The 15,836-nt window shown below is 43.2% G+C and overlaps 1 protein-coding gene across 5 annotated transcripts in view; it reads left to right on the top strand.

The window, feature by feature from the left end:
• SUGCT (succinyl-CoA:glutarate-CoA transferase) overlaps positions 1-15,836 on the top strand; it is a 1,132,767-nt gene that overhangs the window by 180,474 nt on the left and 936,457 nt on the right. For all 5 annotated transcript variants that reach the window (XR_008844018.1, XM_056520503.1, XM_056520499.1 and 2 more), the window contains one exon: positions 44-187. Coding sequence is in view for 4 of the 5 variants with exons in the window: in XM_056520503.1 (XP_056376478.1) it covers positions 44-187 (144 nt within the window). In the remaining variant the exon portion in view is untranslated. The remainder of the gene's footprint in view (positions 1-43; positions 188-15,836) is intronic.

The raw sequence follows: 15,836 nt of genomic DNA on the forward strand, positions 1-15,836 counted from the left end.
TGTTATTACTGTACAGTTCAATAGAAATGACTTTCATTTTTAGGATGGAGATCCTGTCCGTCCTGGTGTAGCTATGACTGACCTTGCAACTGGACTGTATGCTCATGGTGCTATTATGGCTGGTTTACTGCAAAGGACTAAAACTGGCAAAGGAATGCACATTGACTGCAACCTACTTTCTTCACAGGTAATTAAAACTTTACATTTTTACTGTTATTATTACTGTTGTGCTTCGCTCTTATGGGAACCGAAATGAAGATAGTAATAAAAAAATGTAATTTGCTATAATAAGCAATTTGCAAAAGTGCATGCATCTGTATCAAAGCACCTATTGTTCTTTTTCTTTCATATTTGACTGTACACCCACTCTCCAGTCTTTGGAAATTCCCTTGTAAAATGTCTTTTGTCTACTTTTATTGAATCTCTGTTTAGCTAGAAAGTACTGGTTGACTGTTTGTAGAGGGATTACAGAGTAGATCACCACATAGGAGGATAATCTAATATTCCATAGGGATCAGGGGAAGTTAGAGGCTTGGGTACAGACATGGCAAATAACATTAAGCTCGTTTAATTTAAACATATAATGTGGATACTTGTAAGGTTCTTCACTTGGGCTGTACAATTATGTGCTAAATATTAAAACATTAGGTAAAACTTCTGCCGAAAAGGATTTGGTGGACAGTAAACTCAGCTTTAGTGATCAGTGCCAGGCAGCTGCTGCCAAAGTTAACAAAGTCATGGGATGTATCAAGAGAGGAATAGAGGCTTGTGACAGGGACATAGTTTTGCCTCTGTATAAATCACTAGTCAGACCACATATGGAGTATTATGTCCAATTTTGGACACCTGTATTTAAATTCTTAAGGATGAAGGGCATACCTTTACGCCCTTGTCACGCGTTATAAAACACTTCCCGGCTGCTCGGTGGTGCTGATCAGGACCACCGCGATGAAACGGCAGTATCATGACCTCACGGCTCCACCCCCCTCCACATCACGGCTCCGCCCCACCACGCACCCTCCCATAGGCTTGCATTGAGGGGGCGTAGCGTGACTTCACACGGGGCGGAGCCGTGACGTCACGATACTCTGGCCCCATGATCGTGATTCATCAGACCCGGAGCGATGTGCACTCTGGAGGCTAATGATAGCGGCGTGCTGCATGAAAGATTGCGGGGGTCCCCAGTGGCAGGACCCCCACGATCAGGCATCGTATACCCTATCCTTATGGGCTCTGTGAATGCTTAAAGGGGTGCTCCAGTGGGGGGGAAAAATGATGCCAGAAAGTTAAACAGTTTTATAAATTACTTTTATTTAAAAATCTTAATCCTTCCAGTACTTATCAACTCCCGTATGCTACACAGGAAGTTGCATTTATTTCTGGAATTTTTTTCAGTCTGACCACATGGGTCTCTGCTGACACCTATGTCCATGTCAGGAACTTTCCAGAGTACAAGCAAATCGCATAGCAAACCTATCCTGCTCTGCACAGTTCCTGATACGGACAGAGGTCTCAGCAGAGAGCACTGTGGTCAGACAGAAAAGAACTCCAGAAAGAAATACAACTTCATGTGGAACCTACAGCAGCTGATAAGTAATGGGAGGATTAAGATTTTTAAATAGAAGTAATTTACAGATCTGTGTAACTTTCTAGCACCAGTTTATAGCATTACATTGATCTATGTAAGCCATCTGATGATGCCTTATGATAGGCACCTAGGGGGGCCATAAAGTGTGTAATAAAAGAAAAAAAAACATATTTTTTTTTAAATAAAAAAAAATCCCTCCCCTAATAAAAATCATCCCCCCATTTATCATTTTTTATATAAAACACTGTACAAACAAGAAAAAAATACACTTATTTGGTATTGCCGCATTCATAATTGTCCAAACTATTAGATTATTATGTTTTTGATCCTGCACGGTGAACGGTGTAAACGCAGATAAATGCCAAATGCCAAAATTGCAGATTTTTGGTTACATTACATCCCCCCCCCCCCCCAAAAAAAAAAAACTTAATAAAATGTGACCAAAAAGCCTGAACTGCACACAAGTGGTAACATTAAAAACTATAGCTCATGGCACAAAAAACAAACCCTAACACAGCTCCGTAGGTGGAAAAAGAAAAAAGTTGTAGGGGTGAGAACATGCTAATGAAAAAAGTTTTTCAAGGTAAAAAAAAATTTTTTAACCATAAAATGAAGCAAAAATTATTCAAGTTTGATATCATTGGAATCGTACTGACCCATAGAATAAAGATAGCATGTCAGATTTAGCATATTTTGAACTCCGAAAAATTATTGCCCTACAAAATTGTGCAATTCCATATTATTTTTCAGTTTTGCCCTACATATAATTTTTTTCTGGCTTTGTAATACATTGTATGATAAAAAAAAAGTGTATCAGTGGAAAGTACAACTCAGTACGCAGAAAATAACCCCTAATACAACTTTGTCAGTCAAAAAAAAAATAAGTTATGGGTCTTAGAAGTTAAGGAGGAAAAAAACGCGAGCCACAATTTTTTTTTTTTTTAGCTGGGTCATGAAGGGGTTAAATCAACTGGTGCCAGAAAGTTAAACAGATTTGTAAATGACTTCTATTTAAAAATCTTAATCCTTCCAGTACTTATCAGCTGCTGTTTGCTACAGAGAAACTTTGTTTCTTTGTGAATTTTTTTTCTGTCTGACCACAGTGCTCTCTGCTGGCAACTCTGTCCATGTCAGGACCTGTCCATAGAAGGAGCAGATCCCCATAGCAAACCACTCCTGCTCTGGACAGTTCCTGACATGGACAGAGGTGTCAGCAGAGAGCACTGTGGTCAGACAAAAAAGATAAAAAAAAAAAAAGAAATTGTTAGTCGGCTGCACCTCACCTTATGTGATATGTTACTCAGGACCCAATCCTGATCAAGTGCATATAATTTTTATGTGTCTCGGACCTATATATCCAGAGATATAAACATTTATCTGCTGGTGAGTTACTTTTTCATTGTGCAGGCTGGAGGGGGCGTGTCAGTCTGTCTCCCTCACAGGAACAAGCCTGTGCAGTCAGTACTCTCTACTCTGTAACCCTTTCCTCTCTGGTTTTATGCTGTGTCATGTGTCAGAGGAAGATACTTGGAGCTTGCCTGCAGTAATCAGAAGACATTATGGTGAATTCATAACAGGATAAAATGTATAAATATAAGAATAGATCTTTATAAAATTAGTGCAAGGATTTTTTAGATAAAAGAACAGCATTTTTATGAGTACATCTGTTTTATCTTCTCCTAGTAACGCTGGATGCTAATCAGCATAGCTGTCACTATGTGTGTCATTCATCTTTCACAGACTCCTGAAAGTCTGATCAACTTCTTTGTTATTCAGGAGTCCGAGAAAGCTTTGACTATTTCAGCATGCTGGGAGTTGTAGTTTAGTAACAACTGAAGCTGCAATGTTTGTAAATAACTGTGTTAGAGCAGTGTTGCCTCCAGCTGTTTTAAAACTACAGCTCCCAGCATGTCCACACATCCTTTATCTGTAGTTTTGCATACACAATAGAAATCTCCTATACTGGATACCGGTATGCTTTACGGCCGGTATCCAGTATGCTGTAAAATCTAGACTGGCTAAAAGACAGGCGACCCCTAGTGGCGGTATTTTGAGCTTGAATTTCAGGTGAAAATTAAAAAAAAATTTAACAGGTGTATATTGTGAAATGTCATATTATAATGAGTCCTGCAATATATGAAAAGTTTTTAACAATGACAGTGCCTCTTTAAGGGCTGCATTAAAGAGTACCTTTCATCAAAAATACTTTTTATACTTTATAGTTTAATATCTCTAGATTCATTTTCTAATTGGGTTCTATGAAAAAATTTTTATGCTTTTATGTGTTTTTCATGTTTTAACTTTTGTCCACAAGGAGTCTCCCTAGTAGTCCCTTTTTTTAGTGATTTCCGACTCACGCCGGCCTGGCGGCTGAGTCCGAAATCTCATACTCGGCGCAGCTCCCCGCCTTTTAATCAGACAAGTGGGAGCGAGCGCTGTGTGCACATCCCTGCAGGGCGCGCTCCTGACTCTACCGGCCAGCGGCGCTGACATGGAGAGTCAGTTGAGCGCAGCTCTGCAAGATAGAAGAATCATTTATTGTATTGTACTCTGGGTCTACATACAACATACAGGAAGAAGGGCGGAAGCCGCCCGGCGAGGCCTCAGATGACGTTGTGCGTGTCCGTGCCCCGCCCACTTCCTGCCATCGCAAACTGCACAACACTGAGCTACCAAAGATGCTATATTAAAGGTATTTACAGGGGGTTTAACATTAAAATAAATACAGGGAGAGAGAGAGAGAGAGAGTTAGAGTCAGGGACAGATGGGGAGGGGGATTAGAGAAAGTTTAGCTGATAATAGGTACTCTTTAATGATCCAGTGATCTTTTGTGCAGCCCTGCCTGCATGATAGTTAAGCCATGTAAAGATTTCCTAGACAAGCTAGATTAGCGCTAATTTACATGTGTAGGTCAACCTTGGAAAAGGGCCCATAATTTGAACCTAACTTTATTCTGAATTAAAGGGGTACTCCGGTGAAAACCATTTTTCTTTTAAATCAACTGGTGGCAGAAAGTTAAACATATTTGTAAATTACTTCTATTAAACAATCTTAATCCTTCCTGTACTTATTAGCTGCTGAATACTACAGAGGAAATTATTTTCTTTTTGGAATGCTCTCTGATGACATCACGACCACAGTTCTCTCTGCTGACGTTATTATAATAATAATAACGCTTTATTTATTGTTATCCTTAGTGGGATTTGAACCCAAGTCCCCAGCACTGCAAGGCAGCAGTGCTAACCACTGAGCCACCATGCTGCCCCTAGCGTACATCTGCTATGCATGGTTGCTAAAATGGACAGAGATGTCAGCAGAGAGCACTGTGTTTGTGATGTCATTAGTGTTCCAAAAAGAAAGGAATTTCCTCTGTAGCATTACTTCAATAGAAGTAATTTACAAATATGTTTAACTTTCTGCCACCAGTTGATTTAAAAGAAAAAAGGTTTTCACCGGAGTACCCCTTTAAAGAGACTTTCCCTGAATCATCACTCATCACTTGTTTAATTGTAGCGCTGATCAAGTATGCATGCTGCAACTTTTTTTCAAAGTCTATGGGACTGACAGAGGAATCCCAATAAAGGAGCTTTCCTTTAAGTTTGATGACCAATTATTCCTGGAATTCCCTCTACTTTGACACTAGGGGGGAGATTCATCAAGACCTGTGAAGAGGAAAAGTTGACCAGTTGCCCAAAGCAACCAATCAGATTGCTTCTATTACCTTTCAAAAACCTTTTTAAAAAATGAAAAAAGTGATCTGATTGGTTGCTAAGGGCAACTGGTCAACTTTTTCTCTGCACAGGTTTTAAAAAATCTACCCCAAATTGTATGGCTTGCCATGCACAAAACATTGCAGTTAATATAGTATTGTTTTGTATTCTGTTGAACAAAAATCTTTTTAGTAACTCTGCTCTGGTTAAGAGAGCTTTCAAGTGAGGGCCCACACCCTTATATTAATGTTATACTATTTTACTTACCCTGTTACTTTACCTATGCATCTCTATGAGATGGTCGATTTAGTGTAGTACAGATATGTGGAATTCCTATCACCCGATGCATGCAGTTCCGGGCGCTGGGCAGGTGAATTTTTTCCGGCCCTTAGCCCTGCTTCGGGCAAGCAGAGCCGGATCTGACAAGCACGGCGGCGCTCAGCAGTCTATATGGAGCGGGCTCCAAACTCGTGCCCGCTCCGTACTCTGCAGCCTCGGCTGTCCTCAGTAGCTGGGGGGCTGCCGCTAATGGCCAGCATGCTGGCTATTAACCCCTTAGATCACCACTATCAAAGCTGACAGCGGCGTCTAAAAGGACAAAAGGACATGTGAATTCTCCCTGGAGGGGTGGGTCGCAGCGTGTTCACGGGGGGGGGATGGGGAGATCCACTATAGAGGAAGCCGGAGAGCTTACCTCTGCTTCTCTGGCTCTGTGTCCGTGGCTCTGTCATTGATAGAGCCTGGCTGGACTATTCTCTATCAATGGACTGCAGAGCACACTGATCAATGGAGTTCGATAGAACTCTTTTGATCTGTATGAGGAATCTAATGATTCCTCTTAAAAGTCTAATAAAGTTTAAACAAAAAAAAAGGTTTTAATAAAAGTCTAAAAGACACACATTAACCCCTTCCATATTAAAAGTTCAAATCACCCCCTTTTCCTATATAAAAACATGTAAACATAATAAAAATAAACATATTTAGTATCGCTGCGTGCGTAATTGTACGGACTATTAAAATATAATATATGTATCCCGTACGGTAAATTACGTAAATGTTAACAAAATACCAAACCACAGAATTGCAATTTTTATAATATCCCAGAAAAAAAAGCGATTAAAAAAAGTCAGATCAATACCAAAATGGTACCGTTGCAAAAAACAGAGCCCTCATACAGCCTGGTATGCCGGGGAAAAAAAAAGCTGCAGGGGTCAAATAATGGCAATAAAAAAAATTTGAAAAGTTCAGAATTTTTTTTTAATTAGTAAAACATGACGGAAACCATACAAATCTGGTATTTTTGTAATCAGGCCAGTCTAAAGTATCAAAACAACATGTTAGCTGACCACAAGGTAAATGGTGTAAAAAGGGGAACACCAAATTAGCATAATTATCTTTTACTATTTGAATTTCACTTCAGCGATTTTTATATATATATATATATATATATATATATATATATATATATATATATATATATATATTTATTTTGGTTCGTAGAATGTTATTGACAAAATTAAAAGGTATCATTATAGTAGGTAGTTATGGCTATTATAGGGCGAGGAGGAAAAAATTAGAGTGTAAAAGCGAAAATTGGCCCGGACAAGTGGATCGTCATGAGGGACAAGTAGATTTTGCTCCGTTTTAGTCCCGTGGACAAGTAGTTTTTTATTAAATTTCCACACCCCTGATAGTAGTTGTGAGAATTGGATAATCGCAAGAGTGATCATGTGGGCAGTCAGCAGGACCGGAATGGAGTTAATAAAAGATTTATGGAACAATATTGTATTGAAATTCTTACTCAGAAAATATGTGCACATGTCAAGCAGATAAGTGTCTATATATAGGTTCTTCATACATTTGCAGAACAAAGTAGATATTTTCCAGAACAGTCTGAAACAGTTTTTTGTAAATGGGGCATGTTGCTACCCATACAGTTGTGGAATACTCGCTGCAAACCCTTCTGAACAACATACCGTTGTTATCTTTTCATGAATCATCAAAACACTTTCACGTGTCTGACAAACTACATTATGACTAATCATGGAGATTTTGAGGACATCTTGCTGCATACATCTGGAGACTGTTATCAGTGAGTTAACAAAATGCATGTGTTACAGTAGAGTATGTGTGTCATGCCACCTTGCTATTGAAGATCCATTTGGAATTTATTTAGGATATTGATAACACAGATTTTATTTAACCATTTTGGCAAAGTAGTTGTTACGCCGAGCGCTCCGGGTCCCTGCTCCTCCCCGGAGCGCTCACGGCGTCTCTCTCCCTGCAGCGCCCCGGTCAGACCCGCTGACCGGGAGCGCTGCACTGACATTGCCGGCGGGGATGCGATTCGCACAGCGGGACGCGCCCGCTCGCGAATCGCATCCCAAGTCACTTACCCGTCCCGGTCCCCGGCTGTCATGTGCTGGCGCGCGCGGCTCCGCTCTCTAGGGCGCGCGCGCGCCAGCTCTCTGAGACTTAAAGGGCCAGTGCACCAATGATTGGTGCCTGGCCCAATTAGCTTAATTGGCTTCCACCTGCTCCCTGGCTATATCTGCTCACTGCCCCTGCACTCCCTTGCCGGATCTTGTTGCCTTGTGCCAGTGAAAGCGTTTAGTGTTGTCCAAAGCCTGTGTTACCTGAACTCCTGCTATCCATCTTGACTACGAACCTTGCCACCTGCCCCGACCTTCTGCTACGTCTGACCTTGCCTCTGCCTAGTCCTTCTGTCCCACGCCTTCTCAGCAGTCAGCGAGGTTGAGCCGTTGCTAGTGGATACGACCTGGTTGCTACTGCCGCAGCAAGACCATCCCGCTTTGCGGCGGGCTCTGGTGAACACCAGTAGCCTCTTAGAACCGGTCCACCAGCACGGTCCACGCCAATCCCTCGCTGACACAGAGGATCCACTACCTGTAAGCCGAATCGTGACAGTAGATCCGGCCATGGATCCCGCTGAGGTGCCGCTGCCAAGTCTCGCTGACCTTACCACGGTGGTCGCTCAGCAATCGCAGCAGATTTCCCAACAAGGACAGCAGCTGTCGCAGTTGACCGCCACGTTACAGCAACTTCTGCCTCTGCTACAGCAGCAACCATCTCCTCCGCCAGCTCCTGCACCTCCTCCGCAGCGAGTGGCCGCTCCTAGCCTCCGCTTGTCCCTGCCGGACAAATTTGATGGGGACTCTAAACTCTGCCGTGGATTTCTGTCTCAATGTTCCCTGCATATGGAGATGTTGTCGGACTTGTTTCCTACAGAATGGTCTAAGGTGGCGTTCGTAGTGAGCCTTCTTTCAGGAAAGGCCTTGTCTTGGGCCACACCGCTCTGGGACCGCAATGATCCTGCCACAGCCACAGTCCAGTCCTTCTTCGCTGAAGTCCGTAGTGTCTTCGAGGAACCAGCCCGATCTTCTTCTGCCGAGACTGTCCTGCTGAACCTGGTCCAGGGTAATTCTTCAGTGGGCGAGTACGCCATCCAATTTCGTACTCTTGCTTCCGAATTATCATGGAATAACGAGGCTCTCTGCGCGACCTTTAAAAAAGGCCTATCCAGTAGCATCAAGGATGTGCTGGCCGCACGAGAGATTCCTGCCAACCTGCAAGAACTTATCCATTTGGCCACCCGCATTGACATGCGTTTTTCTGAGAGACATCAGGAGCTCCGCCAGGAAAAAGACTTAGATCTCTGGGCACCTCTCCCACAGCATCCTTTGCAGTCTACGCCTGGGCCTCCCGCCGAGGAGGCCATGCAAGTGGATCGGTCTCGCCTGACCCAGGAAGAGAGGAATCGCCGTAGGGAAGAAAATCTTTGTCTGTACTGTGCCAGTACCGAGCATTTCTTGGTGGATTGCCCTAGTCGTCCTCCACGTCTGGGAAACGCACGCACGCACCCAGCTCACGTGGGTGTGGCGTCTCTTGGTTCAAAGTCTGCTTCTCCACGTCTCACGGTGCCCGTGCGGATTTCTCCTTCAGCCAACTCCTCCCTCTCTGCCGTGGCCTGCTTGGACTCTGGTGCCTCTGGGAATTTCATTTTGGAGTCTTTGGTGAATAAGTTCTGCATCCCGGTGACCCGTCTCGTCAAGCCGCTCTACATTTCCGCGGTCAACGGAGTTAGATTGGATTGCACCGTGCGTTACCGCACGAAACCCCTCTTAATGTGCATTGGACCCCACCACGAAAGGATTGAATTTTTCGTCCTTCCCAACTGCACCTCTGAGGTCCTCCTCGGTCTGCCATGGCTCCAGCTTCATTCTCCCACCCTTGACTGGACCACCGGGGAGATCAAGAACTGGGACTCTGCTTGCCATAAGAAATGCCTCTCCCCCCTCCCAGTCCCGTCAGGCAAGCCTCAGTGCCTCCTCATACACCTGGTCCCCCCAAGGCTTATCTGGACTGTGCCTTGCCTCCTCATGGCCCCCGTCCTGGTGACACCCTGTCCCGTGCCATGTTTCACCCCCTGCCCTCCCTCCCCATTCCCACTCCTGCTGTACGGCCTGCCTTTGAGGAAACCCTTCAATCACTCCCGGTGTCCTCATCCCATGGGAAGCAGTTGCCGGACAAAGAAAGGGGGAGACCTAAGGGGGGGGGGTACTGTTACGCCGAGCGCTCCGGGTCCCTGCTCCTCCCCGGAGCGCTCACGGCGTCTCTCTCCCTGCAGCGCCCCGGTCAGACCCGCTGACCGGGAGCGCTGCACTGACATTGCCGGCGGGGATGCGATTCGCACAGCGGGACGCGCCCGCTCGTGAATCGCATCCCAAGTCACTTACCCGTCCCGGTCCCCGGCTGTCATGTGCTGGCGCGCGCGGCTCCGCTCTCTAGGGCGCGCGCGCGCGCCAGCTCTCTGAGACTTAAAGGGCCAGTGCACCAATGATTGGTGCCTGGCCCAATTAGCTTAATTGGCTTCCTCCTGCTCCCTGGCTATATCTGCTCACTGCCCCTGCACTCCCTTGCCGGATCTTGTTGCCTTGTGCCAGTGAAAGCGTTTAGTGTTGTCCAAAGCCTGTGTTACCTGAACTCCTGCTATCCATCTTGACTACGAACCTTGCCGCCTGCCCCGACCTTCTGCTACGTCTGACCTTGCCTCTGCCTAGTCCTTCTGTCCCACGTCTTCTCAGCAGTCAGCGAGGTTGAGCCGTTGCTAGTGGATACGACCTGGTTGCTACTGCCGCAGCAAGACCATCCCGCTTTGCGGCGGGCTCTGGTGAACATCAGTAGCCTCTTAGAACCGGTCCACCAGCACGGTCCACGCCAATCCCTCGCTGACACAGAGGATCCACTACCTGTAAGCCGAATCGTGACAGTAGTATATTATAAAAAGAGGAAAAGTGAAGGAAAAACACCTTTTTTGTTAATAATATACACTGCTCCAAAAAAATGAAGGGAACACTAAGATAAGATAACACTTCCTAGATCTGAATGAATGAATGAGCTAATCGTATGAAATACTTTCGTCTTTACATAGTTGAATGTGCTGACAGCAAAATCACACAAAAATTATAAATGGAAATCAAATGTATCAACCCATGGAGGTCTGAATATGGAGTCACACTCAAAATCAAGGTGGAAAACCACACTACAGGCTGATCCAACTTTGATGTAACGTCCTGAAAACATGTCAAAATGAGTCTCAGTAGGATGTCCTCCCAGACCTGGACTAAAGCATCCACCAACTCCTGGACAGTCTGTGGTGCAACGTGGCACTACCTGAGCCACTTGTGTGGGTTGTAGACTGCATCTCATGCTACCACTAGAGTGAAAGCACCGCCAGCATTCAAAAGTGACCAAAACATCAGCCAGGAAGCATAGGAAGATATAGGAGAAGTGGTCTGTGTTCACCACCTGCAGAACCACTCCTTTATTGGGGGTGTCTTGCTGATTGCCTATAATTTCCACCTGCTGTCTGTTCCATTTGCACAACAGCATGTGAAATTGATTGTCAATCAGTGTTGCTTCCTGAGTGGACAGTGTCATTTCACAGAAGTGTGATTGTGTTGTTTAAGTGTACCCTTTATTTTTTTGAGCAGTGTAATTATGCATAAGGAGAAAAACAGTTTAAATAATCCAGCAGGAGTGTAGATAGGATTTGGGGGGGGCAACTGTGGCATGCTTGTGAGATAGCATTTGGCCACCCAGCAAGATGCTATCTCACCAGCATCAGCTGCATAGATATTTAGAGGAGCTTAGTGGGTGCCATGGGGCCATTGGTTACCCAAAGATTTGATGCACATTGCTGTGTGGTCAAAAGTCATGGAAAAAGTGACAAAACTGCTTTGTGCAATGATCCCTGGCACAGTTGTGTAAAGAATCTGCACATAAAGGTCACATGCATTATAAAGGCAATCTGCCAGCTCCTAATCACCCCCATATGGTTAAGTGCAATGAGCAAAATCATCCCTGTGTCCTAGGTGCAGCTCATTCCTAAACTGATTCCTAAACTTCTAAAGAGTTTTACTTCGGTGTTATGTATAGGATAAACCGAGAAGCAATATAATAAACCTAATTCAAGATGTCAGCACTGTGCAGGACTTTTAACACAATAATGCACCACCAAAATCACTATCTATATATATTGCACCACTATTATGCACAACTAGTTCTAATAAGCAATTGGAAAATAAAAAGGAAACCTTAGCGTTCCGAAATGCATTGGTGTTTTTTTGGCCCTTGTCCAATGCTGTAGTGATGTCACTTACAGCGATTCAACATAGCGATCTGCTTCGGAGGTATTTCTGCTGGGTTGAGACGCCACCGAACCGGGGCAGTCTCCCTGTTATTGCATCTATGTGTCACTTTGTGATTTATTCAAGATAAGTAAGATCTTTATTGATGCACAATATGAACTTGAGGAAAAGTTCAAAACACATGGACCATTCAGACTAATCTACATCTCACTTTGTGCAGTGATGCTACAGAACATTGCGCTTGTGGAATGTGAAATCTGCAGATGAACACCAGGTTTTGAAGATAAACTTTTACAAACCACTCTATATATAACACATCAACTGCTCATTAAAACTAGTTATATATATAGATAGTGATTTTAGTGGTGTATGCAAAGCATTGCATGGCTCAGTGGTTGGCACTGCTGCCTTGCAGTACTGGGTTCAAATGCCACCAAGGACAACATCTGCAAAGAGTTTATACAGTCATTGACGTAAATGTTAGCACCCCTGAAATTTTTCTAAAAAATGAAGTAATTCTCACAGAAAAGGATTGCAGTAACACATGTTTTGCTATACACATGTTTATTCCCTTTGTGTGTATTGGAACTAAAACAAAAAAGGGAGGAAAAAAGCAAATTGGACATAATGTCACACCAAACTCCAAAAATGGGCTGGACAAAATTATTGGCACCCTTTGTTTCAGGCATGTGTTTCTCCTTTAAACTCACCTGGGGCAAGTAACAGGTGTGGGCAATATAAAAAAAAAATCACACCTGAAAGCAGATAAAAAGGAGAGAAGTTCACTTAGTCTTTGCATTGTGTGTCTGTGTGTGCCACACTAAGCATGGACAACAGAAAGAGGAGAAGAGAACTGTCTGAGGACTTGAGAACTAAAATTGTGGAAAAACATCAACAATCTCAAGGTTACAAGTCCATCTCCAGAGATCTAGATTTGTCTTTGTCCCCAGTGCGCAACATTATCAAGAAGTTTAAACCCATGGCACTGTAGCTAATCTCCCTGGGCGTGGGCAGAAGAAAAAAAAATTGATGAAAGGTGTCAACGCAGGATAGTCCGGATGGTGGATAAGCAGCCCCAAACAAGTTTAAAGCTGTCCTGCAGGCTCAGAGAGCATCAATGTCAGGGCAAACAATCCATCCACATTTGAATAAAATGAAACGCTATGGCAGGAGGACCCCTGGAGCCCAGGAGGACCCCACTGCTGACACAGAAACATAAAGAAGCAAGACTACATTTTGCCAAGATGAACTTGAGTAAGCCAAAATCCTTCTGGAAAACGTCTTGTGGACAGATGAGACCAAGATAGAGCTTTTTGGTAAAGCACATCATTCTACTGTTTACAGAAAACGGAATGAGGCCTACAAAGAAAAGAACACAGTACCTACAGTGAAATATGGTGGCGGCTCAATGATGTTTTGGGGATGCTTAACTGCCATGGCACTGGGTGGCTTGAATGTGTGCAAGGTATCATGAAATCCGAGGATTACCAACGGATTTTGGGTCGCACTGTACAGCCCAGTGTCAGAAAGCTGGGTTTGCGTCTGAGATCTTGGGTCTTCCAGCAGGACATTGACCCCAAACATACGTCAAAAAGCACCCAGAAATGGATCGCAACAAAGCACTGGAGAGTTCTGAAGTGGCCAGCAATGAGTCCAGATCTAAATCCCATTGAACACCTGTGGAGAGATCTGAAAATTGCTGTTGGAATTTTTTTATTTTTTTTACAAAGGGTGTGCAACCAAATATTAAGTTAAGGGTGCCAATAATTTTCTCCAGCCCATTTTTGGAGTTTGGTGTGACATTATGTCCAATTAGCTTTTTTTCCTCCCTATTTTGGGTTTGTTCCAATATACACAAAGGGAATAAACATGTGTATAGCAAAACATGTGTTACTGCAATCCTTTTCTGTGAGAAATACTTCATTTTCTTGAAAAATTTAAGGAGTGCCAACATTCATGGCCATGACTGTATGTTTGCGTGGGTTTCCTCTGGATAATACGGTGTCCTTCCACACTTCTAAAAAAAATACTGATATGTTTAGATTATGAGCCCCAATGAGGACCGGGACCAATTTGAGTGTACAGAACAGCAGAAAAAAGAATAATTATTAATATTATTATTGCACTTACCTTTTTCAAAGTTCCGCACAGCGCTGATGTCTTTTAACTGATTAGTAAACTTGGATACTAAAAGTGATGCATGTGCGTTGAGTCACATTTATTGAGTCACATTCAACGCTCAATGCTGATTTTCTCCATCTGCCAATAACTAGCGATAGAAAGAATTTTTTTGCATAACTGCTTAACAGTTAATAGGGCTGCAACTAACAATTATTTTCATGGTCAGTTATAGTTTGTTGATTATTATTTGATTAATTGGATAAAAAAATGCCATTTTAATTAAATAACTTCATGAATAAACTGAGAATTACAAATTATCTGCAGAATAAAAAAATTCAGTTTATTAGCATTACACAACTCACCTGTACTGAGCTCTTCTAAAGTAAGTTAGTTAATTTCTATCTTTTAACACAATTATAGTATGGGGAGGGCTGTAATACTTATCTTTAAATGAGTTGTCCAGGATTAGACAAACGCTGCTTGTTTCTTGCAAAAAGCACCACTCTTGTCCACAGGTTGTATCTGGTATTGCAGCATCGTCCTCTTGCGCCCCTAGTGATGAGGAGAACTTAGTGTTAAACTATACAGGGTGGGCCATTTATATGGATACACCTTAATAAAATGGGAATGGTTGGTGATATTAACTTCCTGTTTGTGGCACATTAGTATATGTGAGGGGGGAAACTTTTCAAGATGGGTGATGACCATGGCGGCCATTTTGATGTTGGCCATTTTGAATCCAACTTTAGTTTTTTCAATAGGAAGAGGGTCATGTGACACATCAAACTCATTGGGAATTTCACAAGAAAAACTATGATTTGCTTGGTTTTAATGTAACTTTATTCTTTCATGAGTTATTCACAAGTTTCTGACCACTTAAAATGTGTTCAATGTGCTGCCCATTGTGTTGGATTGTCAATGCAACCCTCTACTCCCACTATTCACACACTGATAGCAACACCACAGGAGAAATGCTAGCACAGGCTTCCAGTATCCGTAGCTTCAGGTGCTGCACATATCGTATCTTCACAGCATAGACAATTGCCTTCAGATGACCCCAAAGATAAAAGTCTAAGGGGGTCAGATCGGGAGACCTTGGGGGCCATTCAACTGGCCCACGACGACCAATCCACTTTCCAGGAAACTGTTCATCTAGGAATGCTCGGACCTGACACCCATAATGTGGTGGTGCACCATCTTGCTGGAAAAACTCAGGGAACGTGCCAGCTTCAGTGCATAAAGAGGGAAACACATCATCATGTAGGCCACTGGATATGCGAAATTGCTACATAATGATGTGTTTCCCTCTTTATACACTGAAGCTGGCACATTCCCTGAGTTTTTAATCTGAAGGCAATTGTCTAATCTGTGAAGATACGAGATGTGCAGCATCTGAAACTACGGATACTGGAAACCTGTGCTAGCATTTTTCCTGCGGTGTTGCTATCAGTGTGTGAAGAGTGGTCAGAAACTTGTAAATTATTTATTTGTAAATTATTTATTTATTATGAAATAATAAAGTTATGTTAAAACCAAGCACATCATTGTTTTTCTTGTGAAATTCCCAATAAGTTTGATGTATCACATGACCCTCTTCATATTGAAAAAACTTAGGTTGGATTCAAAATGGCCGACTTCAAAATGGCCACCATGGTCACCACTTATCTTGAAAAGTTTCCCCCCTCACATATACTAATGTGCCACAAACAGGAAGTTAATATCACCAACCATTCCCTTTTTATTAAG

Source organism: Hyla sarda, chromosome 5, assembly GCF_029499605.1.
Source record: "Hyla sarda isolate aHylSar1 chromosome 5, aHylSar1.hap1, whole genome shotgun sequence".
Taxonomy (NCBI): domain Eukaryota; kingdom Metazoa; phylum Chordata; class Amphibia; order Anura; family Hylidae; genus Hyla; species Hyla sarda.